At 47.9% G+C, this 27,411-nt stretch overlaps 1 protein-coding gene across 1 annotated transcript in view; it reads left to right on the forward strand.

The window, feature by feature from the left end:
- Nucleotides 1-27,411, forward strand: part of LOC119384118 (receptor-type tyrosine-protein phosphatase R) — a 106,361-nt gene that overhangs the window by 40,389 nt on the left and 38,561 nt on the right. Inside the window, exon 6 of the mRNA XM_049413058.1 lies at nt 26,668-26,781. Coding sequence (XP_049269015.1) covers nt 26,668-26,781 — 114 coding nt within the window. The remainder of the gene's footprint in view (nt 1-26,667; nt 26,782-27,411) is intronic.

A 27,411-nucleotide genomic window follows, 5' to 3' on the forward strand; every position in this document is an offset into this window, starting at 1 on the left:
TCTTCCGCTACCTCAACTATTCTATCCATATTATTTGTGACCTTGCCTTCCTTGTCCCTTAATGCATACATCTGATTTTTGCCTATGGACAGTTTTGTCTTCATAGCTTTGAGGCTTCTTCCGTTCTTTAGAGCATGCTCAATTCTCTCCATATTGTCCTTTCTTATGTCAGCTACTTTACGCCTATTGATTAACTTCGAAAGCTCCGCCAGCTCTATTTTGTCTGTTGCATTTGAGGCTTTCATATCTTGACGTTTCTCAATGAGGTTTTTCGTCTTGTGGGATGCTGCCAAAGGAACGTAGCATCCCAACATGAAACATAACAGCGTTTATTAACGTGTTAGTAGCAGCGGGGCGAACATGCCGATGCTGCGCTCGCTGTTGGATAAACAAGGTGGATCTTGGTAGCTTGCAGCCGAGTTTTGTATGCGCCGCCGGTGACGTATGCCTCGGATGATTCTGCTCGGCGCTGTGGCTTATCGGATTGTGGTGCGCATCGTGCAGCCGTGTCACGCCGAGCGAAATTATAGCGAGGTGTAGGCTGCGTGGTGGCTGTGCAGATTGTGTCGCCACATCACCCCCCTGCGGAGTGGAGAGCCCTCAGGGCTTGTAGAAGTCCAGGAGGCGTAAGGAGTTCCACCAGTTCCGGTGGACGGCACTGCGAACCATGCAGCGGGCGAGGACCACGATGATTGTGCGTGGCTCGCGGCAACGAGCCAAGCAGAGGGATGCGTTGGTGTTGCCGGTGGTGAGGGTGGTTTAAATGCAGTGGTCGACGCAACGCCAACAATCGTGCGTTGGACGCATCACAGCTGATTGGCGCGGGAGGGTGGTCTCCGTCACATGTGTAGCCGGTTGTTATCGGCTGGGAAACAGTTCCAACTGGCCATGGTGCGGGATCGTTTGCTGCTGCGGGTTCGTCTGCTGCCGAGGGCTCGTCTGCCGTCGCGGGCGCCGCCGGCTCGTCTTCCGTCGCGGGCGCCGCCGGCTCGTCTGCCGTCGCGGCTGCCGAGGGCTCGTCTGCCGTCGCGGCTGCCGCCGGCTCGTCTGCCGTCGCGGGCGCGAGGGCTCGTCTGCCGTCGCGGGTGCCGAGGGCTCGTCTGCCGTCGCGGGTGCCGAGGGCTCGTTGCCGTCGCGGGTGCCGAAGGCTCGTTGCCGTAGCGGGTGCCGAGGGCTCGTCTGCCGAAGCGGGGGCCGAAGGCTCGTCTGCCGTCGCGGGTGCGGGCACGGTTGCTACGGCGGGTGCGGGCACGGTTGCTGCGGTGGGTGCGATGCCGTAAAACTCGAGCACGGCGTCCCGCAGATCATCGTAAGGGCGAGGGCGCCACGCGAAGTAGGTGAGGCTGCGTTTGAGATCACGCGGAAGGTGGTACTCTAGTACCTCAAACATGAATGCTTGCAGCCAGATGCCGTTAAGCTCCAACGCCGCCGCGAACTCCTCAAACCAGGACTCAAGGTTGTATGTCCGGAACGGTGGCAGAGGCGGGTCGAACTGTGGCTGCCAGGCTTCAGCAGGCTGGAACATGGCCGCGGAGCTCGGTGGCAGCGGTGCAGCGCCGGTTGCGTGTTCATCACGTCCGGGTCACCAGATGTGGGATGCTGTGCCGAAGGAACGTAGCATCCCAACATGAAACATAACAGCGTTTATTAACGTGTTAGTAGCAGCGGGGCGAACATGCCGATGCTGCGCTCGCTGTTAGATAAACAAGGAGGACCTTGGTAGCTTGCAGCCGAGTTTTGTAGGCGCCGCCGGTGACGTATGCCTCGGATGATTCTGCTCGGCGCTGTGGCTTATCGGATTGTGGTGCGCATCGTGCAGCCGTGTCACGCCGAGCGAAATGATAGCGAGGTGTAGGCTGCGTGGTGGCTGCGCAGATTGTGTCGCCACAGTCTCTTGGGATAGCTTACCAGTGTCCTGTCTAACGACTGTACCCCCGACTTCCACTGCACACTCCTAATGATACTAGTCAGATTATCAGTCAGTAGATGTTCGACTACTACAAACCTATTTGCGGCGTTATGCCAACCTCCCTATCTGTTCTATTGATTGAACTTTGTTTACAACGGATTCTGGTACAACGGACATTCGGATATTGTCACGTCGTCGTGACGTCGACGAAGGCAGCAGGCGGCGTGTCGAATGTCAAACTCTTTTATTTGGCCGAACTTGTGGCCGAGAAAAGGAAAGTCAAACTAAAGCAATACACACTGTACACTGATAGCGACGAACAGACCGTCGGCCATCGATAAAACTGCTCATGGCTGGGACACATCACGTCTTTTACACATCACGCATCGAACTTTCCAGTCTCATCACTGGTGATCGCGCAAGCTCTGGGATAATCTAGACTATTCGCGTCCTGTGCGCAACCTTAACAAAGTTATCTACAATTGCGAACCTTCTCGAACACTGCGGCGCGGTCAGCGTCGAGCGTTGCTTGCTGGTCAAACGCGAATACATCAAAATAAAACAAAGAAGCGGGCATGGCAATATGATTGACTAAAATGTGAGGTTAGCAAGGTGGTCAGGACCCCTTTACAATGGACTTTTCTACCACGGACATTCCAAATTCAGTAACTTCCGACTTCAAACAACGCTTAGCCTACTTTCAGGACTGGAAGAGCACACCGGATATCGACGTACCAATTTTAGAACAAAGGCTGTCGATCTCCGGTCTGTTAATGATCACTTATGCCTAGCCACGGCAACAAAAAATAGGCGCGCAGCTTGCTTGGTTTTGCGTTCTGGGGCGCCGACATGCGAAATTGCTAGCCGCTGCCATCGCTGCTCCGAGCGGTCGCTGTATGGTGAGCTTGGCCGGGGGGTACGCTGCCGAAGCGTAAATTGTCCATCCGCGGTTCCGAGGAGCCAGAGGGCGATGTGATTCATTGCTTGCGACGGAGCACATTACGGCTTCTTCGCTTTCACATGTCCCCTAGCGTGATGTTCTTGCCCGCAAAGTTCACATTCGTCTCCTACGTGGGCGCCGTGAGCATAGTTAGTTAGGCCTAGCCATGACTTCAAGCAGAGAGCTCGGCTGCAATGTGCGTGGCCGTGGTGCCCGTTGTTTCAAGGTACGTCATGCCCGACGCGAGTACAAAGAGTTGTCCCCGGATGGTCTTCGTTACGAGGTCCAAAGTGCTGATGACCAGAACCTCTACCCGCGGGTCCGACGAATCAACGCTGTGCAGTCGGTCCGAGACGTGTGCTTGCTATGTTCATCACGAGTGCGGCGCAGTATCGTAATCTGACGATTGAGCTTCCACTTGAAGCAGCCAAAGTAAAGTGTAATTATATTCTTAATGATTGTCAATGCGTGAACACAGAATGCGTCGCTAAGTGGCGCGATTTTCTACAGCCCTGACCTCGCGACGCACAAGCAGCAGACGATGCTCTCCCAGAGCGAGCATCGGTCCAATGGCGAGACATGCTGGAGCAACATGGCAGAAGCAGCCAGTCAGAGTCGGGGTGTGCGAATAGTGAAATTTCATCTCGAATCGAATACGAATCGAATAGTGCCGAATAGTGGCCGAAAATGTTGAATATCGAATCGAATATTGAATACAATTGATTTTATTGAAAATTGAAAGAAAGAACAACAGTAATGTTGTGCTTCATCGTCATGAGTGCTCCGGGCCCAAAAATTTTTGGGCGCACGTTGACAGCAGCGTTTTAACTGCACGCCGGAACGATGGGAGTTTCTGAACGAGTGGTGCTGTGCGGCAGTGGCGACTCCACAGCTCGAACAAATTTTCACATGTCAAGCCAATCACAGAGGGTTTCGCGGGCTGAAGTTGGAACATTTTACGGCGCTTGCTGCATACGCAACCGAACTACGCAAGTAGTCCGTGCCTTCGTTTCGGAAGCACTGTTGAGAAGGGCTTGACAGTTCTCAAGTGTGTTCCTTTTGCTTGTGGAAATGGCATAAATCTCCTTTAAAATAAACATGCGCTCGCTTTGAACCAGCATATCGGTGGTAGTTTTAACGAAGGGCCTTCTGTAACGAAGTTACTGTTAGTTTTAGCCGCCCCACCAAAACCAAGTTGCACCGTTGGCCTTTTTCGCGTTTTAGATATCCGTCATGTCAAATTATTTGAAACTTTGAATACTAGCTATTCGAAAGTCAAATCAAAATAATCGATCAGGTATTATTCGATTCGAATTCGAAACTCGAATATTCGCGCACCCCTAAATTGGAGGCCTCGAAACGGACGTCAAACTTTTGGTTTTTGTACGTTTGTTTCTGAATGGAGGAGCTAGCTGAAGTGGGGAATTTGAATCCGGAGAAATGCTGTTTCCAATGAGCCCAGAATGGCAGTGACTGGCTGCGCCGTTGCGGAGCTATAACTTTTTCAAAAACGCTGTTTGTTTTGTTGGTTTTTTTTTGCAATTTCTGCATTAGTTTTTGCCACCTCAGCAGGCGCAACAAATTTTTTACAGCACTTCTATGTAGTTTCAGTGAAGATATTTTGGAATCAAATAGAAAAAGGGCTACAGAAACTGAAAATGGGACTTTAAAAAAATGAATTTTTTTTTTATTTTCTGCGGTAAGAAAGCTGTGTCCACCATTAAGAATGAATCCGTTCTTTGACCGCGTTTGTGACTCATAATTCTCTCCGGTTATAACAGACCCATTCAGCGTTTACATAAAAGTCTGTTGTAACAGTGCTAGGATTTTACATACCCCCTTAACGATCGGCCAAATTCCTCTTCACTATAAAGGTCTGTTGTAATGAGGTTATACTATGTGGGTTCAATTGTATTGACAAGCTTCATGGTTTTGTTGAAAACATACCACTGGCCGATATTGTTGTGGGGAATAGTATTTACTTAGCGGCCGCCGGTTGGCACCAGCGCACTCCATGTGCTGCACAAAGTGCACAGGCCAACTCAACCCCACAACAATGTCGTTGTCGTCTTTCTCCATCTGTTGCTGTCTGTTTATCGCAACTACGCTCTCTGTATACTAGGCCCATGTTGCATGCCGAGAGTGTTGTAAAACTCTAGCTGCATATTGTTTAGATTGTTACTACAGTCGAATCCCACTATAACGAATACCGCTACAACGAAATTTCCGCCACAATGAAGAATTTTCGATTCCCTGTCAGCCGCCCATAGAAAACAATGCAGTGATTCCACTCCTGCGCCAACTGCGCCAAAGTACGCCAAATTGTATTTACTGCGCCATCCTGATAATATCGACGAAAATTGCGCCAAACTGCGCCAAAGTCTCGGGTTTGGGGGCGTCCATCACCGGCAATCGCACGGCCGGCGCGTCAGAACATGTGCAGCTTGATCTTGGGGCTGCCAAAGTCGCAACCATGGACCAAGAATTATTCCGCTGAATAAATAGCACTCGCGCGTGCGTCCCGAATAAACCACGATGCCATGCACGGTGCCGACGCCGCTTCTGTTCTGGAAGTCGGCTCGACAGCAAAATGCGCTCTCCGCAGAGGCTCATGACGTCTAGGCCTCTCGGTAGCGAGAAAGTGCGACGGCGATTCATCGGCGGACGTCGTCTGTTCTAGAAACGCTGCTGATAGCTCGTTTCAAGCGTCGCACGGCACGTAAGGAAAGGAATGTTCAGTAATAACTGCTACATGTGTGCTGCTAAAATGTCTGTCACTTCTGTTTCCGGACATCGCGGAATGAAATCTGGGATCGCTAGCAGTATATATATCGAACAATATCGAATTTTCCTTGATTCGCGTTTATGGAAGAGCACGCGAACGGTGGAAACGCGTTCACACTTTTCCTCGGATATACTTTATCCATGGATCTTCATTCGGAAGAGCTTTTTCGTAATTGCTTATAGCAGCACGTCCGAGTTTATTCACTCTGCGGTAAATACCCCCTAAATGGCCCTGCCCTTTCGAGCTCACGTGCTAGGGTTCCAATTCGAATTTTTTGCTTGCTTTTTAAAAATGTCATCTCATTAATAAAAGCATATATCCTGGTTGGAGCAGCCGCAAATACGCAGCTGTCAGTAGCGGGCCCATCGCTGACGGCCCACAGTGAAGCGGCTACGCCATGCTACACGTCTGCCCCTCGCTTTCGGGGGTCAATAGCTGACGGGTAAAAAAAACTCACTTTCGCTTAAAGGGACACTAAAGGCAAATAACAATTTATGTCAGAGTGAAAGCTCAATGTATGGCAACTTCTAAAACGGCAATATTATCAACAGCAGTGCCCTACTTACCGAGAAATTAAGCTAAATGTATCAGATGATGAGCGCCACGAGTGGGACATTTTCGAAGTGATCCCGATGACGTATGAGAGTCTGCCTACAATAAATCACTAGTAATCAAATTAGCAGCAATAAAAAAAACCTTCCGTGCATCAAAAGACGTAATAAAATGCTGTTTGTTCGTTTCCATTTGATTCATGGAAAAAAGAACCTCTGTGGCGTTGCCATGGGGAACGGCGCGCGTGGTTCAAAGGTTCCGTTTTCGCCGAACTGCGCTTCACCCGGCGCCCTGCTTCGCTCACGCGGTCGCGTCTCAGTGGTAGTTTCGGGGTCACGTACTGCCGCGTGTGTTTTGCGCGCTCGTGAAAGTCGCTCGGACAGGAAGTTCGACAAAATGCCGCATGCAACGACGCCGGCACTACGAGCCCTCAGCAGCATACCGTGTTCATCGGGGCTCAAGTCGCTGAATTGGAGCCCAGCGTCGTGAGCCAATGTCTCCTTGTCAAGTTCTCCGTCCACATCCATTGCGGCGATTGTGGCAAGCTTCGATGGCTTTGATGGCCGTTGTTGCTGCTGTGGGTCCCGCTACTTTCGCTCTGATGCTACTAGTGTCGGCGGCCGCGCAGTAAAGGCGGGCAACGTTGGGCACGGCAGCAGTGACGTATGAGAGTCGGATTTCAGGCGGGTGATTTGAAGTGCGCTAACGCGGTGCGGACCACTAAAACGTGATTTTATTTCAAAATAAGCACGTCCTTGGCATAAAAGTAGCACGACGAGGTTTCTGGACCGCTATTTCAGCAATCAACGTCGACTTAATATTTGCCTTTAGTGTCCCTTTAAGGGTGAAGCAATGAATGCGATACCAACAAATTGTATTGTTAAACGAAGTAAGGCTAGCAGCTAACTCTTTTGGATTCGATCTCGCGTAACTCAACAAAACACTGGTTTAAGGGCATATGGCCGCTCCAGGAACCCAAGCGTTTTCTTGCTCTGAGTTCTCTAAACACGAAGTAAGCGTTGAGAGCACAGCAAGTCACGGCCGGGCTAGACTGCACGCGCGCGCGCGTGCGGTCTAGCCCGGCCGTGAGCAAGTTTACGAGTCGTCTCCAGATGCCTCAAGATGGCGCGCGCGCAAGTGACTGCGCCCTTCGAATGATGCGGTACCCTCCCCGCTCCCCTGGCGTCCTTTCATGCTCCTTACGAAAGACGGGCGGGGCGTTTCCTCTCTGTTTGATGAGCAATCGACGGCAGGTCCACACGCGGGAAGATGTTATCTCATGCGCTGTCCGTGCGACGGAGACAGACGGCCGGCTAGCTTAATCTCCGCTTCAGCCGCTTTCGTGGCCTGCGCTCACGAGCTTTTACCCGCGGCTAGAATGCGCGTGGTGATGTTATTAATTTGGTTTTGATACAGAAAATTACGGCAATGGCGACGGCAAAAATCCGCGGAGAGCGTCCATATAATTGTTATCACAATAAATATTCAAAAAAAGTTGATGAGCCATTTCACTCTGTGAAGTGAATGATAAGTGAAGCTGTTTCGCGCATGGCAAGGAGGTGACATGGTGGAGGACAGTTTGGTATATAAGGCCAGGTTGTTAGCGTTCAATATGCAATATTAATGCGAAAGCATCAGATGCTTTATCAAACACGAAAATTGACCGTTGGCGGCGTCAATCAATTGATGCAAAAAATAATCATGTGATGGCGTCATCATCACGTCATAGATCGTCAGAACTTGTGACGTCATCATGGCGTCATATATCGTGACGTCACGTGATGACGCCATCACGACATCGTCGCTTTACACTGCTTCCGTAATCGGTGCGCCGATCATGGAGCTAGCGCAAAACCAGGTGAGGTGCAGATAGCTTGCAGAGAGGGAGGGGGAGGATCAACCCGTCGATCGAGAAGAAAAAGAACCTGGCTTTCGCCTTGGAGTTTTCTTAGGGGAATACATTAGGGACAGTGTGGCTCTTTGGCATTGAGGCACTGCTGTACATCACGGCGTTTATCTACAATGTCTGCTGATAACCGCATAGATGTATTTAGTGTTGTTTCATAAAGTGCAATTTTATTGATCTGGTATTCTGTTTATTTGCTAGTGTCGAAAATAATCGCCCAAGAGGTTAATTCAGAACACTCAACTGCATGAGCCCTTATTTTTTCATTAGCGAGTCAAGTATGGAGTTCTCCTGAGATGATTTTTTCCATGAGATTTGCAATGAATCGAAATATTTCTAGCCTTCATAAGAGCCCCATAGTAATATTCCGGTGCTTGAATGTTATTGCAATATGCTTCTGTAGTGCACTCCAAGATGTAAAATTCGCTGCTCCAGAGTGCTCCCAGATGCAAAATTATCTGCTCCAAAGCGCGCCAAGATGAAAATTTTGCTGCTCCAAAGTACTCCAAAACGGAAATATTGCTGCTCCAAAAATTGCTCCAAATCAGAAGTCCTCGGTAGCATCACTGACAATGCGAAAAATTTGAAAACAATGCGAATAGTAAATTTGAGGTTCGAGGCAAATCCGAAGTGAATAGTGATTTGGCCGAATAATTTCGAATCGAATAGATCAAATAGTATTTACCGCATATTATTAAGAAAAATGAGCATTTTGTCATGACCCTTGCACACTATTTTTAATGATTCGAACTAGGTATGAGTGAATGTCACTTTTTTGGTTTGAAATGAAGTGGAAGCAGCCTTGAATACTATCAAGATTTGAATAACAGTAGGGTGCAAGCTACCGTATAAACTGGAATATAAGTCGAGATTTTTTCAGTAAAACAATGAGCTATAGTCACCCCTCGTCTTATATAGCAGTGTTTAGCCAACAGTGCGTTGCCGTCTGGCAACATGTGTGTGAAAAGCCACACATGGCCATATCCACATTCAAATCCAATAGCAGGCGTTTGATTTTTAGCAACGTTACTAGATCCTTTCCAGTTGTCAAACTCCACCTGAACCGCCCCGGAAACATGACCCCTCTCCGTTTACTGTCGCCAGGGGGCGCTGCCGCCACGGTCAGCCCGATTGGCAGGTTGGCTCGCAGCTAAACCTAGCTAAACACGCAGCCTTCTTCTGCAGTTCAGCGCGGTAACGGATGTTGTCCGTAGGTTCTGCATGCTTTTTAGGCTAACATTGTTCCTGTATTAGAGACAAATTGGTTGCTATTATCCAGAAAACCGGGAAAAGTTGAGTGGGCGACCCGCATTGCTCGCGATCTTCTGATTAGCGCATACCACGAATGCCCGGCTGCAGGCTCGGTTCGAAATGGCTAGAATATTTCCACACAACGTTTACACGCTCCGCCACTCGCAAGCGTGGTTGCTTGTGCTTGTTGGTGTAACAATTAGCGTCTTGACAACGCGAACTACCGGCGAGGATAAGAGAAAGAAGACGAGAACTCAAAGCGCTCGCACTTACCTTTACTGCAGCCTAGCACCTAGCTTTGCAGCGGCCGCAGCGAAAAAAAGTATGTACGGCCTGACAAGTATTTATTTCACGCACAAGCATGAGTACTTCACACATTCAAAGAACACAAAGAATCTCATCTGGTTGCTGCGTGATTTATCACAGTAGGCGCGCCTTTTTGTTCGCTATTGCCACTTTTTCGCTGCTTCCCGGACGGCGGTTCACATCCCGCGAGTAGAAATGCATGCGGGTGATGTAGAAAAAGTTCAACACTTGGCACGTGAATGCAGCATTGTGCTGGTCACAGCAAAGTCGAGAAAGGTGGTGCTCCTCCAACTCTTCCAACACTTTCCAAAATATGTCCCCACAGAGACCCTCCTTGTCCAGACAAGCTGAAATTATCTTGTTTGCTATTTTCATGAATGTCAGCATCTTCTGTGTTGGATGCTTTAAGCTGCCTTGCTTGAAGCGCTCCTGTAGTCAGTTAAATAGCTGTCAGAAGCAAGCACTGGCGTGGCGGAGCTGATGTCCTCTGTGCAGAGATGGCATGTTGCATGCTTGGTGAACTTGTGTATGACGTAGCCACACAGGTAGTATACAACAGTGTCCTCCACATCACCCCTGTAATACGCATGGTCACTTGGTCCTTGCTCAGATGCATTAGCAGAAGCAGTGGTGATTTCCATCATTTTGGCTTCCACTATGTCATGCAGGCGGACTTTCTCTTCTTGGTGGGCATCCTTTGTTCTCTTGAGTGTGTCAGTAACACTAATGAGCACAGAACATGGTGTGCCTTGCGCACTACCACGCAGAGATGTCTTTATCGGTGTGTAGAGGATGAGGAGGCGGAATATTTGACTGAAGTTGACAACAGTCGGGTGAGATTCGTCACCTCCAAAGTTTTTTTCTTACCAGTCCATAAGTGTGCTTCTTCAGATGACTTCTGATGCATTTTATGATGTGTGGGACATCACAAATGAAATGGATCAAGCGAGGCAGGGCGTCATCCTTGAGGCTCCATTTGTCTCGTGGTATGACGACGACGTCACCGCCGATCTTGTGCACGAAGTTTTTCACAATGTCTTCTTCCTGAAAGTGAAGGTCGCACACAACACAAGAGCTCGTGAGCTCCCTGTCGCTTCTTGGGATCGCGTGTTGCCATTCTTGAAGCCGCGAGGCGTCGTTAGGCGGTTTGAAAAAATTGGCCGCGTATCTGCTTGCTTCGCTGCAAATGTCGTCTAAAGACGATAGAAGAGGCGCTGCGTGAAATATGGACGCCATCTGGCAATACGTCAGGAAACATGAGTGCTGTGTTGCGGGCTGGTAGTCCCGGCGCAGCGGCAGGCGAAGACCGGTGGTGACCAACGCGACCGGTGGGGATGCCGGCCAGCCCGAACACGCTGTTTGGCGCGATGCGCCGAAGGAGAAGAAACGTCTGCACTCAATGAGTACTCTCCACAAACTCTCTTATTTACACGTCGCCTGGGTAAAACAGGAATGCCAGAGCGGCACCCCCTTTTGCCCCGCCACGGTGGTCTAGTGGTTACGGCGCTCGGCTGCTGACCCGAAGGTCGTGGGATCGAATCCCGGCCGCGGCGGCTGCATTTTTGATGGAGGCGAAAATGTCTGAGGCCCGTGTGCTTAGATTTAGGTGCACGTTAAAGAACCCCAGGTGGTCGAAATTTCCGGAGCCCTCCACTACGGCGTCTCTCATAATCATATCGTGGTTTTGGGACGTTAAACCCCAGATATTATTATTATATTATTATTATTAGAGCGGCGCCCCCTGTCATTCGTACACTGCAATACTGAACCAAAACACAACATGAGCTTGTGCAGAGGGCACGGAGGAAGACAAGTTTCAGCGCAGTCGCATTTTCAGCGCAGCTTAAGAAACTAGGGACTTTAAAATTGCGTATCTATGTATTTTCTATTAAAGGAACACACCACCTAATACTTACCTAATGATGTTGCGCCTCAGATATGCGTAATATTTACTTTTTGATCGACAACGTTCACAAGTAGGAACAGCCGTACCAGTTCAAGATGGGTGGGCGGTAAGCAAGTGGTTCAACTTTGGCCGGGTGGCTGAATTGAGTGACGTGCCGACAAACAGAAAGACAGACCAAAATTTCTGCGTTTAAGTTCCCCAAGAAAGACTATCGTCTTTAAAAGTGCCTCTTCTCAGCTGCACCCCTCGCAGAGTCGTAGCCGCTTTTGCAGCCGGTCACAAAGCAACGCGGCATTACTTCTCACTACACAGGCACAGCAGCCATTGACATCCTAAGACTATGCACGGGAAATCAAAGCAAACGCCCGCATGATAACAACATAACCAAAACGCCGCGGTCGTCTTTAGCAACGTTGGCCGTGCAGTCCGGCTCACGGCTCACCTCTCACCGAGCCGGGCAAACAGTGTCGCGCGCGCCCCCACGCGGCGCTCAATGGAAAGGCGTCACACGCAGCGGCGGAGTTTGAGAACTGAAAGAAAGATCTAGTAACGTTGATTTTTAGTGTTATGTTCTACTCGTTGCAGGCATTTGATTTTTAGCGTTATTTTCTTTTCATTCGTTGAATATGAGTAGCGGCACGAGGAGGCAGTTCTCAGCTGTGTTTAAACTAAATGTTGTAGAGTTCGCCGAAGCGAACGGCAACATGGCCGCTCGGCGCAGCTTTGGCATTTTGGAAAAAAGCGTGTGCTGCTGAAGACGCCGACGGGCCACCTAAAGAGGCCTCTGCTTGCGACCGTCTGCGGATGGGTGCTTTCCGCTTGGCGTTCCTTGCCAGATTCCATGGTGGAAAATGCTTTTAAGAAATGTTGCATCAGCAACGCGCTGGATGGCACGGAAGACGACGCACTGTGGGAGGCAGCCAGCAACAAACTCTCGTCTTCAGAAGACAGTGATGCTTCGTCTGACGAATAGGAACAGCTGCAATGGTGGCTGAAGGGAGCTCCGACGATGGGTGAGCGGTGCGCTGATTCGCAAATAAATGTGTTTCGACAATTTTGGGTTGTTTTCTGTTTTTTTTTTTTCTTTTTTGGTCACCTAACTTGGGGGGTCAACGTATATTCCCACCCGACCTATAGTCCTGTTTATATGGTAGTATTTGATGAGGGATTAAAGGCCTGCACTGACAATTCACTATCTACATTTCTGCTATCATGTTTTCCCGCATTCACGAAATATTCATTTACTGTATCGACTAAAGCTTCGCCTGTTATGACACAGTTATTAACCACTAGTTCTTCAAGAACCGTAGGAGCTGTAATTCTTCCGGCGATTTCATTGACAGATTGCCACACTGTTTTCGTGTTAGCTTGGCTATGCACGAATAGGTTTTGATAGTAGTTATCCTTTGCTTTTTTCAGATCTGAATTATGTTTGTTTCGCACCTTCTTGTACTCTGCGAAAAGTTCAGGGGTCCTACTAACAACAAAGGCATGATACATCTTATTTTTTTCTCGTATTCTGCGATGCAGAATGTGAGTAATCCATGGCTTCCTTATCGTTCCTTTTCGTGCCTTGGAATGTTTTAGAGGAAATGAATTGTCACAGCAACGTTTGAATTCAGAAAGAAACATTTCGTATGCTGTGTTTGGATTGCATTGCAGATATATACTGGACCACTGTGTGGACTGAATCATTTCACGAAAGACATCGATAGATCTACTATTAATATTCCTGTACACCTTAGTGATTTTAGTTTTCTTAGTGGAAGTTTTAGTCATAATACAATACTGCGGTAGGTGATCGCTTATATCGCAGGTAATTACGCCTGAGTTGAGTTGCTCTCTTTTCACATTGGTAATGCAAACGTCTATGCAGCTTGTACTGTTTGCTCCAAGGAGGTTGAAAAAAAACTTCTGGAGGGGAGGCGGCGCGCCGCCGCTGAAGCCGACGACCGCCATATTGCTCCAGGCAGAAAACGTGTGGGTCGTCGCTTGAGCCCGCGCGGAAGTTCCACAGATGGCAATTTTCTCCATTCTTTTGATGACAAGCGAGTTGTGGATGTATCATTTTTTGGACTGCGATCCACTCGATAACCACATTTACAATTTGTCGAAGACTGCCAAGCTGTACATAAAAAACGCCGGGCCTGCGCGCAGCACAGTCACCGCTAAAGCTGGAAGAGCGGCCTTTCTAGATCCCGTTCTAAACTCCCTTGGGGGAACTAATACAAGTACACTTGCAAGGTACCCACTACGCCGCAAATCATAATTTTTGTGAAGTACGGAAGCAATCACTATGCCATTATTCGTCTTTCTGCGGATAAGTGAGGCACCCGCTACACATCTGTAAGGCATTATGTGAACTGTTGATGCTGCCTGTGGTTGCTGGATGAAGAATTATGGCTGAGCCTTTTGTAATGGATTTGAAACAATTAACGATCCGGTCACTCGTTGCGCAATTAGCATTATGTGACGCCTGGTGGTTATTTTACTCTTCTGACACGCTATATTACACATTTAACGCGATTCCTTGCCCGACATGACGCCTGTAAGGATGTTTATGCAAAGGAGTTCCAGTCACTAGCGTGGCTCTGTGGTAGAATACTCGACTCCCATGGAGAGGACTGGGGTTCAAATCCCATATGAGCCTGTTTATTTTTATTTATTTTATTTTTCTTATTTCTCGCGATAGTAGTTACGGACACCGGCGGCGGCAACGGACAACCACCCCACAGCCGTTGTGATCTGATAACAGCTTTCGCTGTAAAATCAGGCTTCACCACATTTCAAAAGAAATCAACCGGAAGAAAATTCGGCAGATCCCACGCGTTGTGGAAATCTGTTTCATGCGAAGCAGTCAGCGAGTACTTCTATGCTGTATTTTATGGCTTTGAGCCAAGCGTTACGAGGTGGATCAACGTGTTTTTGTAAGTGCAGTAGCTGTGTCCACATCGTGGGCTTACCAGGCACGTCGACAACACTGGCGTTTAAAGGTAACTTATGGTGCAGCGTAACGCCAGCCCTCATGTAAGAGTACATAGGTCAGTATTATCGAACCTAAGTGCACGTTATGGTACAACCATGTGGATATGATACGTAGCTTTCGTTAATGTATTCCTCTGGGTCGAGCAATGCTTCAATATAGCTTGATGAAACAGAGGAATACAAATGTAATGTTTATTACACTGCTATAAAAGCAGCCAACACTGGAACCGCAGACGTTAATCTGATATGACGCCTGTATCATAGGAGTACATACGTACTCCTACGCATTGCTTTCTTGCAAAATGAGATAGCCAGCACCACAACCACACTTGACGTTGCCCCGAAATTACGCCTGCATAGGCTCTTTTTCCAAACCAGTCTATATACCCAACGTACCACTCTGGTAGAACACTTGATAGCCACGCAGAATGCTTGGGTTACATTCCTGCTGGGATCTTAATATTAAAGACAATAGTCTTTCTTGGGGAACTTAAACGCAGAAATTTTGGTCTGTCTTTCTGTCTTTCTGTTTGTCGGCACGTCACCCGATTCAGCCAACCGGCAAAAGTTGAACCACTTGCTTACCGCCCACCCATCTTGAACTGGTACGGCTGTTCATACTTGTGAACGTTGTCGATCAAAAAGTAAATATTACGCATATCTGAGGCGTAATATCATTAGGTAAGTATTAGGTGGTGTGTTCCTTTAATAGAAGATACATAGATACGCAATTTTAAAGACCTTGATGGTATGCGTTTAACGTTGAGACAGTAACGCGTTTATTAAAAGATTGCCACAGCTGAAGCGATCAGCGGTCCAAGCCGAGCAAGCGCGAGCGCCAACAACAACCGTCTTCGTCTTCTTCTTTCGCAGGCGTTTTTGTCTGCGCCCTACCATGTTACAAATCACTCCGCGGAAAAGGAGCCATCCTGGCGACCTAAGGAACAGGTACAACTGGTGGGTCATAATGCGGCTTCAGTCGATCGACGTGAACAGTCTCGCGGCCGCGACAACGGCGGTCCGTAGATGATTGAACAGGTTCAATCATATACTTAACTGGGGATGCTTGACGTAGGACGCGGTAGGGGCCTTCGTACTTAGGCAGTAGCTTTGTGGAAAGGCCAGGAGCGGAGGAGGGAACGCGAAGCCACACCAACGTTCCAGGCGAATACGACTGAGGAGGCAGGTTTTCGTCGTGACGGTCCTTCTGTCCCTACTCGCCCTACAATGTTACAACCCTAGTTTCTTAAGGTGCGCTGAAAATGCGACTGCGCTGAAACTTGTCTTCTTCCGTGCCCTCTGCACAGGCTCATGTTGTGTTTCGGTTTCGGTTCAGTATTGCATTGTACGAATGACAGGGGGCGCCGCTCTGGCAGTCCTGTTTTACCCAGGCGACGTGTAAGTAAGAGAGTTTGTGGAGAGTACTCGTTGAGTGCGGACGTTTCTTCTCCTTCGGCGCATCGCGCCAAACAGCGTGTTCGGGCTGGCCGCCGTCTCCACCGGTCGCGTTGGTTACCGCCGGTCTTCGCCTGCCGCTGCGCCGGGACTACCAGCCCGCAACACAGCACTCATGTTTCCCGACGTATTGCCAGATGGCGTCCATATCTCACGCAGCGCCTCTTCTATCGTCTTTAGACGACATTTGCAGCGAAGCACGCAGATACGCGGCCAATTTTTTGTTCTTTCCATTCGTCGGGTCAACGCTCCCGATGTCGGTTTTTCTTAACGCTCTCGCATTTAAAGTACCAATGCCTGTTTTCGCCGTTCCTGGGTAGATATAAACTGTCAATCACATGTGGCGCATACCCGTACACCACGGCCAGTGGTAAACGGCTATGTGCCACACGTGTCTGGAGGAAAGGGTTTGACGACCTACGCGACAGGATTTTCCTGTTATTCATGTTAGAGCTGTGCACGGGCCGTATTTCAGAGCCCGACCCCGGCCCGGGCCCGCTGACTTTGTCGAAGGCCCGCCCGAGCCCGACGGCAAAGGGCTGCAAGCCCGCCCGGCCCGGCCCGACGTACGAAAACACAATCCCAGACCCGGCCCGGCCCGGCTTTTTGAAGGTTCTCTTCGAAAACAAAACATCGTTTTCCGGTAATATGGAATTTTATTAAGCATATCGAATATGATCAAACTATTACACAGATTGATTGATCAAACTATTACACATGAATATGGTCTCTATTACACAGATTACAAACTGTCGTGCAAAACAGCAAGCAGTCCCACGATTCCGGCTTCAAAGGAGTGCGGCGCTTTTGCTTTATGTAGCCCGCCGAACTGAAGTTGCGTTCGCTGCTTGCACTCGTCGCCGAAATCGCTAATATCTTTTTTGCCAGCCTGGCAAGCTTGGTATATCTCTGCTGCTTGTTTTTCCAGAAGACTAAAACTTCAGGTGGACAGGCGGACGATTCCATAGAGAGATAATCGGAGAGCTCCCCTTTTGTTTGAAGTAGCGAATTAAAAGGAAAAGCGGTAAAGGGCGGTCGCGGAAAAGGCGCTGTATGCGTTCTGGAAAACAATTCCCGCTCATTCTCTATATTTCGGGCTTGAGTCGGGCTTTGCGCCGTGCCCGAGCCCGGCCCGATAAAACTCCAAGTAGCCCGAGCCCGGCCCAGGCCCGAGGTGGAAATGCGTCGGCCCGCCCAAGCCCGGCCCGCGGGCCGGCTCGGGCTCGGGCTTTCGGGCTACCCGGAGCCCGTGCACACCTCTAATTCATGTCATGATACGACAGCCATATCCGTCAAATCCTCTTACCCTCCCATGCCGATCTTGCGCTACACCAAGTAAAGGAGGCGATCATGAGAGCACCTCGGCGTAGGTGGCTAGGTAGATAGATTCGTAGATAAAAACGCTGAATGTGCCAAAGGTTCGCTAAGAAATGCCTAGCATTTAAAAATCCCAGAGCGGAGTAAGAACACGGCTGACAATTAAGGACTGTTATTTTTAAAAAATTTATAGACGAGTGTAAACAAGAGCTGCAGCAAGCTAGTCAATTAATCTGCTTTCGTGTCTCTTCTTTTTGCTGTGTTTACTTTTTAAGGGTGCGTGTTTCATATGGTTAGTTTCGTGATTGTCTGCATTATGCGTAAACCAGAGCTGCAGCAAACTGGTCAACTACACTATAACCTCATTACAACAGACCTTCATAGTGAAGAGGATTTTGGTCTGTTGTAAAGGGAGTATGTAAAATCCAAGTACTGTTACAACAGACTTTCATGTAAACGCAGAATGGGTCTGTTATAACCGGAGAGAATTACGAGTCACAAACATGGTCTTATTTTTAACGGGGGACCAAAAAATGCGATTTTTGGAAAATCGCATTTTCAGTTTCTGTAGCCCATTTCTATCCGATTCCAAAATGTCTTCAATGAAAACTACGTAGAAGTGCTATAAAAAATTTGTTTTGTGTCTGCCGACTTGGCGAAAATTGCGGAAATATAAAAAAAAAGCGTTTTTCAAAATTATAGCTCGGCAACGGCGCAACTGGGCGCCACCATTTTGGGCTCGTCGTAAAGAGCATTTCTCCGCGTTCAAGTTCTCCGTTTCAGCTGGCTCCTCCATTCAGTAACAAACGTACGAAAAACACGTTTTGGCTGCTTCTGTGGTATTACCGCAGAAGCAGTGAAAACGTGTTAATGCTCGCTTCGGTATCGTCGTCTGCTGCTTGTGCATCGCGAGGTCGTGGCTGTCGAAAATTGCGCTACTTGGTGACGCGTTCGCACTCGTTCTGTGTTTACGGGTCGACGATAATTTGGAACGCTTTAGTTGGGCAGCTGCAAGCGGAAGCTCAATCATCAGATTACGATAGCGCACCGCACTCGTCGCGAACATCGCAGACGTGCGACTAATAGCGTTGACTCGTTGGACCCGCTGTTCGAGGTTCTTCTTATCAGCACTTCGAAGCTTATGACGAAGGCCACTGTGGGACAACTCCTTGTACTCGCAATCAAGCATGACGTACTTTGAAACATCGGGCACCGCGGCCACGCACATCGCAACCGAGCTTTCTACTAGATGTCGTGGTTAGGCCTAACTCCGTTCACGGTGCCGATGTACGAGCCAAATCCGAACTTTGTGGGCAAGAACATCGCGCTAGCGGACATGCGAAAGTGAAGAAGCCGTAATGTCCTTCGTCTCAAGCAACGAATCGCATTGCCCGCTGGCTCCTCAGAACCGCGGATGGGCATTTTGCGCATCGGCAGCGGACCCCCCGGCCAAGCTCGCCGCGCAGCGACCGCGCGGAGAAGCGGTGGCAGCGGCTCGCAATTTCGCGTGTCAGCGTCCCAAATGCAACACCAAGCACACTGCGCGCCGTTTTTTTGTCGCTACAGCTAGGCATAGCTGATCATTGACAGACCGGGGATCGGCGGCCTTCGTTCTTAAATCGGTACGTCGATATCCGCGGTGCGCTGCTCCCGTCCCGAAAGTATGCTAAGCGATGTTTGAAGTCGGAAGTTAATGACCGTGGTAGAAAAGTCCGCTTAAAGGAGTCCTGACCACCTTGCTGGCCTGAAATTTTAGTCAATTATATCCGAATGTCCGTTGTACCAGGATCCGTTGTAAACGAAGCTCAATCAATGGATCTAATACGGAGGTCGGCATAACGCCGCAAATTGGTATGTAATATCCGAATGTCTGTTGTAAACAGATCCGTTGTAACGAGGTTATACTGTAGTTTGCTTTTGTATCTTTTCTTTTGCTGTGTTTAGTTTTTAAGGGCGCGTGTTTCATACGGTTAGTTTCGTGGCTGTGTGCATTATGATGCATTTTGAAGTTATTTTGGATTTGTTGCTTTATCGATTCACGTATAAACCACATTGTACATTCTTCTTTTTTCTTTTGAAGTTGTGTAAAAGCCGGGGGTGAATAAAATTTTATGTACCACATATTAACTCCTCCATGTGCTTCATTTCGGGAATGCTGGAAGCGAATTCTGCGTGTTATCAGGCACGCTTCAGCCCATGTATAATGGTGTAAAAAACTGCCTTCTTCAATCCTGCAGGACAACAAAAAAATTCGACCAAATAAGTGACACTAACTATCCAGTTCTCACGCTGAAACGCCCCCGCGGAAGCTCACAATTACGCTGTCCGCGCTCAAGCTGCGCTGCCTCTTGCCTGGAGCAAAATGGCTGCCAACCGGTTTCCCAGGCTTCACCCGCTCGCGTGGGCGCGTATAGGGGACCTCCACTCCAGAAGTTTTTTTTAAACCTCCTTGGCTTGCTCCTATATGTGTTGGTACATTGATGACATTTTGTGAGTCATAAGCATCCATTAGATTCCTGAAATCAATAGCATATGTTTCATTGCTAATTGTGTTAATGTTTATGTCACCTACAATAAAGAAAGGAGTGCTTTGAGGCGTCAAAAAATTTAAAAGGTTCTCCATGTAGCTGAAAAAATAACTTTTTAAACCAGCAGGCCGCCTATAGAATAGCAGCTAGCTGAAACTGCTTTGTACAGAGCGTGAGGCATTCTCTATTGGTATCTGATACTGTGTAATCATCTATGATGTCGTAGCTGTAGCCCTCTCTTAGGTATATTGTCAAACCACCGCCCCTTTCTCCTAATCTGTCGAGTCGCTCGCACGTGTAAGAACTGAGAAAAGGGGCAGTATCATTTTTTGTAAGCCAAGTCTCAGAAAATACAACAGCGTCAAACTGTGTTCCCAGTGATTCCAAGTATGTCTGCAGGTGATCATGTTTGTTTCTTGCGTTCAAATGAAAAAATGAGAAGGCGGACTGCTGTCAACTGTAATTTGCCTTATATGTTTGTGGCGAATGTACCACGCAGCCATCCATGATTTAGTTTTGACAGTCTCATTTTACCTAGGCCATCTTTGCGATATCGTCTTGACTCACTATTCACATAACCTCACTTTTCTCGTCCTTTCGTGCGAAGATCTTTCCTCCAGCTGTCCATGCAAATTTCCAGCCCAGTTCCCGCTTTTTTGTGATTGTAGCGGCAAGAAGTTGCTTGTTCTGTCGCGATAAATGTTCATTGACATATATTGGCGATTTCGCGTCCCTTTGTCCAATGTCCTTTCCAGGAATCTTTTCCTTTTTGGCTTTCTTAAGCACTGTGTCCCTCACAGAGCGTCTTGCAAAGCGTACAGCGATGTTCTTTTTTGCTGGGTCCTTAGTAGGCACGCGGTGACATACATCAATGTCATCTTCACGAATTTCTACACTAAAAAATTGGCATACTTTATGCACAGCAGTCAACGGGTCAAGCTCATCAGATACACCCTTTATCTCAAGCTTGCTGCCTCTTTGGTGTTGTTCCATTTCTTGAATCTGAAGTCTTAATTGCTTGTTTTCTGCTTCCAATTTTTTATAAGCAGCAGTGATATCTTTCATCTCAGTGCGAAGTTCTTTGATTTCTTTAGTCATTGTTTTGACTTCATCGCAGGTATCACTGCAGTACTGGATAGACTGTTTCAAACCTCTTAGTTCAATGCACAACTCTCTTTTGAAATCATCCAAAGAGGTAGCATACTCACTTCCTTTATCCCTGTCCTTACTTATTTCTATAGGTAAAATTGAGAGCAGTTCAGATGCAAGTCACTCAACAAAAGTTGCACGCACAAACACAACGTGGAACGTTCGGCAGCAGCGCAATACTAAATCTACACTATTATCTGTAGAAATTTCAACAGCTCTTACCTGCAAGTTGAGCAGTGAACTGTTAACCCTTTTGCTCGCTGTTGTGAGCTGCTGCCGAACTAATCCGATGCCGTCTACGATGCGGTATTTGTAGCTGTCGCCACCTTTCGGAGTGTCCCCAGGCACTTGTCGATGACTTCTGGTATTCCTTTTAGGCAGTTATCGTTGATGTTGCAGCCACTTTCACTGGATGCGCGGCACGTTCCTCTCGGGTGGCCCCAGGCACGGTACCTTCCTGCAAGTTGAGCAGTGAACTGTTAACCCTTTTGCTCGCTGTTTCGCGCTGCTTCCGCGACAGCAAACTTTTTTGTGCATCCCGACAATTTCATTGTACAGTAGAACCCCGCTGATACGTTTTTGAAGGGACCGTAGGAAATAAACGTAAGAGACGGGAAACGTAAGAGCCGAAAAACAGGAAAAACGGCAAAATATTTAGTGGCACAGAATTTTATTTCAATTCTTACGAGCAGCACGAAAATTGGCGCGCTCAGCCGCGATCTAGTCGATGGATAGAAACGCGGAGCTTAGGACGGCCTTATCCACAGAAATGTAATCAACGTATGTGATTTTTTTAACACCAACAGCTGTAGGCATGAAAGAACTAAGCACACGCAATCACGACCGGCGCGGCGAGTCCGACCGCGAACCGCACGCACGACCATGCGAGCTCCAACCAGCTCGAACTCCTCCCGTTCTCCGACAAATAACGATGATGATGAGTCTACGCCAACGCGATGGCAGAAGTGAATGCCAATCTCGAAGGCCTTGCTTTCGCAAGCAATTACGTCATACACGCCATGTTTGTGCAATGCAAATCTCAGAGGCTATGCTTTTGTCAATAGTAAATGCCAATCTCGAAGGCCTTGCTTTCGCGAGCAGTTACGTCATAGACGCCATCTTTGCAATTTGAATCTCGAAGGCCATGCTTTTGTTTGCATCAATTGAAAGATTGTTGCTTGCGCCTCTCATGCGGCTAATATTACGGTCAAACGAGGCCAAGCTGCGTGAAAATGCGCCATGGCCGCTCTCTTTGGTAGTCACTCGGTCGGTTCCGGGCGCACTTCGCGACGTATCACACGGGAACGGTCCGACAGTTACGACGTAACAGCGGGGTTCCCTATACATTGTATCCTATGGGAGCTATGCCGGGACCGGCGGAAAACGACGTAACAGCCGGGAAAACGCAGCAGTGAGGAATGTAACAGCGGGGTTCTACTGTAGCAGGATTTGACTGTACAAGCCGAAGATATCGAAGCCATTCCTGGCCCTCTCCCTGATTCTCGCGAAGTCGTCAGTGCAATGAAAGAGTTACAATCTGGCGTGACAGCGATGCTTTACGAATTCATGAGAAACTCGGATCATGAAAAAACTTTCAATGAATTTAAACTGAGACTTGAAAAACTTGAATTGGAGTGCTTATCATTCAACACTAAAATTGGAGATGCAAAAGCTTCAGATGGCCTCTGAGAATGTACAAGCCAAGTTTCATTGCTGTCTGCTCACATGGATGACGCTGAAAATAGATACCCCTCCATCATAAAACAGCTCCCACACACACCAAGACGAAAAAGAAAGAAACCGACGTCTTCATGTGTGCGGGCTGTTTTAGGGTGAAGCTTTACCAACTCACCGAAATTGCTACATTGCTGAAAATAGACGCAGTCGCAGTGATCTCCATTTCATGGTGCATATTAGTGATCTCAGAAAGAATCTGTGAAAGACAGCAATCTCTGCCAGAGTTGCCTCCATTCATCCCTGTTTTGTTGCACACTGGCTAGGCTCCTACAAACAGGGCAGAAATAGACCCATAATTGTTGAATTCAGCAACTTCAAAGAAAAACAAAACATTCCTTTTTTAAAACCAGAAATTTAAAGGCACAGACTGCAGTGTCAGTGAGGACTTCTCGCCACAAATGTGTTTAGCACACAAACAACTAGTGCAGTCTGATATAAGACTCGTAAACTTGATTTCAAGTTCTGATATGATTCCCTTTTCTGCAACAACAAAACATATATTTATGACCACTCTGCGCAGAAAGCAATACAGTTGAAACTCTATTTAGCGAAGTGATTGGGACCCGGGAATTAGTTCATTAAATCGGGAACTTCGTAAAACCAAGAGAACAACAAATTTCGTTCGAGGAAACGACAAATTTATTGGCCAGTCAAAAAGCTCGTGATTTTCGCCTGCACGCGCTTCTAGAGCAACGGGAGCACACAATTCTGATAACTGGCCAGTGAAATAAAAGCGTCCTCAGCACCCCCGTGCGCCCCAGCAAACCGCCTCGGAAGGTCGATGGCGTCCATCACCTGGCTTGGTGTGGGCATGGGAGCTTCGACAGTATCCGGATCGTTCGCATCTTCAGGCTCCTCTTGTGCGCCGGAAACAAGCTGCGCTATCTCCTCGTCACCGAGAACATCTGTTGTGTCAGTGTCCGCATCTGCATCAGTGATCACGAAGTCGTCGAAGTTATGATCTGCGGCCACCTCGTCACGCCGACAGAGCTCTTCCCAACAACTGGGCGATGCCTCTTCCTGCTCGTGTTGCGGGCTTGTGACGCCCGATGCAGCCTTGACGCAGCCTGGCTGTACACTGCCAGGCTGCGTCTAGAATGTCTGGCAGTACACTGCCAGACATTCTAGACACCATAAATTTGGAAAAACCTCTTTTTTTATACATTATTTTCCCTGGAATGCTTCGTTAAATCATGTTTGACAGCAAAGCTTGTTTCTTTATTTCGAGTTCATAAAAGCATTAAGCCTATGGGCAACTGCGGGGGGAATCCGAATTTGTTCGTTAAATTGGGAAATTCGTAAAATCGGGTTCCGTAAAATCGAGTTTCAACTGTACATCTCTCTAAACCATCAAGTCACGTAGTGTTCTTAACGAAACATGGCTTAATTTGTCCATCCATGATTCTTAGTTATCATTTCTTAATTTTGATGTCGTAAAAGTGGCCCTGACAGCTCGGGTGGTGCTGGTCCTCTTGCCACCACTAAACAGCCCATGCACTGCACTCTAGTAAACTTATTGCCCAATCTAGAAATCTTATGGTTATGCTACAATGCTACTTTCCCACGTATGTTCATCGCTGTGGCGTAGATAGAAAATTATCGTCGTCATGAACCGACACGCACTCTCTTCGTCTTCTGCTCCGCCCCCAGGACACATGCGCAGATTTGTTCGACGTGGGATGCAATAACTCTGATGAGCGAGAGAAAGAGATGGAAAGAAAGGGAAGAAAGACACAAAAAAAGTAGAACTGTTTGAATACCAAAATTTTTGGTGCGAAGCGAATTCGAAAAGTAAAGTTTGAGTGCAAATCGAATCGGATAATTTTCTAATATTTCTCAAATATTATTTGAATACTTCGAAGTGAAATTGCAGAAGAAAAGTTGCAGAGGATCCCTAAGCATATTGCAAGTTATATTCTAATAGCTCCGCAGCGGCGCAACTGGGCGCCGCCATTTTGGACTCGTTGGAAAGTGCATTTCTCTGTTTTTCAAGTTTCCCGCTTCAGCTAGGTCCTCCATTCAGAAAAGAAGGCCCTTCCCATATTTGATATATGGGTGATTTCTCAAGGGTATTTAGCGTCACGTTTCGAGAAGCATATCACTAAGTGATACCGATCTACACAATGAATAAAATCTCAACGCCAATCCAGAAGAATAAAGTTTTAACCGTGAAGCTGTTTAAGGCAGCCGTAATTTGTATCGGGTATGTGCCACAGAAATTTGGTAAATCCCACTACCCACCACTGGTTCACTAAAAAGGAAGAAGGCAGCCGTTAGCCCAACACTAGGGAACGGGAAAGGCAATGGCGGCCGCGAGAAGACCCCGAAGCAATGAAAGGCCTATGCCAACGACAACCTGCCCATATATCTATGAGAGGTGCGAACGCTCGGTTTCGGCGCAAGTTTCTGTCTCTGGAGTTTGGACATCTGTGTTGTATCTCTGACTGTTTGTGGTTTAAAGGGACACTAAAGGCAAATAACAATTTATGTCGGAGTGAAAGCTCAGTGTATGACAATGTCTAAAACAGCAATATTATCAACAGCAGCGCCCTACTTACTGACAAATTAAGCTAAGTGTTTCACCCGATGAGCGCCACAAGCGGGACATTTTGGAAATGATACCGATGACAGGAGAGAGTCCGTCTACAATTATTCACTCGTAATCAAACTAGCTGCAATAAAAAAAGAACCTCCTGTGCATCAAGAGACGTCATAAAATGCTGCTTGTTCGTTTCCATTTGATTCATGGAAAAAAGAACCTCTGGGGACGGCGTGCATGGTTCAAACGTTCCGTTTTCGCCGAATTGCACTTCGCCCAGTGCCCTGCTTTGTTCACGCGGTCGTGTCTCAGTTGTAGTTTCGGTATCGCGTACTGTCGCACGTGTTTTGAGTGCTCGTGAAAGTCGCTCTGACAGAAAGTTCGACAAAATGCCGCATGCATGTGATGTTGCCGGATGCCCGAATGGTGCACGCCGCCAGTGCATGCCGCCGCACAGTAAAGGCGCGCAACGTTGGGCACGGCAACAGTGATGTGAGAAAGACTGCTTTCAGGCAGGTGGTTTTAAGTGCACTAACGCGATGTGGACCACTAAAACGTGATTTTATTTCAAAATAAGCACTTCCTTGGCACAAAAGTAGCACTACGAGGTTTCTGGGCTGCTATTTCAACAATCAACGTCGACTTAATATTTGCCTTTAGTGTCCCTTTAACTCGAACCTCTCCGCGCTGAGAATCAACGCAAAGAAAATGTAGCATCACCTAGCTAAAGCCTAGCAACGACCTAGATGCGACCTAGAAACAACCCTCATCACCTATCTAAGGCCTAGATACAACCTAGAAGCAACCAGATTAGTCTTCAGAATCGTCCAGTTTCGCTGTTTCAAGGCTTGCGCGGCTTAGTGCTTAGTGCAAACTTCGCCCATTTTTTGTTCTGCAGTTATATTTCAACTCACTAAACAAATGCTTAAGACCAGCCGCGCTTGTGTAGCTTGTCTGCACAAAGCGTTATTAATCACGATATTCATTCTAAAAAGACAGGGCGTGCAAAAACATTGACACAAGAAAGAAGTCGGGACACCACAAACGCAGTTGTTGTCCTGACTTCTTTCTTGTGTCCATGTTTGCATGCCCTGTCTTTTTAGAATGAATACTTACCAACTAGCTCATCTCTCTGTTATTCTAATCACGATAGGCAAGAAAATATTGCGAGCACCGTTTAGCCATGTCACAAACAGTCACAGTCATAAAGTAAATATGGGACAAAGACTGTCATATGCAGGCCACAGGCCACGTGTTTGAGATCCCTGCCATGTGTAGTACAGTACAGCAAGGGGTGGGAAAGGGAACCAGCTCCGCTCTTTCCTCACACCACGAGCTGCCCCATTTCTTTTTAGGCTTATTTAAAGCTTGTAATAGATGCCACTGCTTTCTCTTTGCGCAGGTAAAGTGTGAGAAGTACCTGCCAGAAGCGCGTGACGTGTACGGCCCCTTCACAGTGGAGGTGGTTCAGACATCGGCACGTGACGGGTACACGCTGCGGGAGCTCATACTTCAGGTGGGTGCTTGCCCTTGCTCTCGGCCACACACTTGCACCACACGGCAGTATTTTACAGTGAAAGCTGTTATGAGATGACAACAACAGTGCCGCAGTTGTCAGCCGCCGGTCCATAACAGCTGTCGCTAGAAATAAGAAAAAATTCAGGATCAGATGGGATTTGAACCTGGGCCCTCTGCGTGGCAGTTGAGTATTCTACCATAGAGCCATGCTGGCACTTGAAACTCCTTTGAAAAAGACCCTATATTGGCGTCATGTTAGGCAAGGAATCACGTTAACACATGTAATATAACATGGCAGAAGAGTAAAATAACAACCAGGCATCACACAATGCTAATTGCACAACGAGTGTGCGGTTTAAAGCTTCCCACCCACTACGAAGTGCTCAGCCATAATTCTTCATCAGCCACATGCACCATCAACAAAGTCCACATAATACCTTGCAGTTGTGTAGCGGGTGATCCACGGAAAGAGGAATAATGGCAAAGTGGGTGCTTCCCTACTTGACAAAAATTATACTTTATGCGTTGTGGGTACCTTGCAAGTGTACTTGTAGTGGTTGCCCCAAGAGAGTTTAGAATGGGCTCTAGAAAGACTGCTGTTCCAGCTTTCGCTGTGACTGTGCTGCGC

The sequence above is a fragment of the Rhipicephalus sanguineus genome, chromosome 2 (assembly GCF_013339695.2).
Source record: "Rhipicephalus sanguineus isolate Rsan-2018 chromosome 2, BIME_Rsan_1.4, whole genome shotgun sequence".
NCBI lineage: Eukaryota > Metazoa > Arthropoda > Arachnida > Ixodida > Ixodidae > Rhipicephalus > Rhipicephalus sanguineus.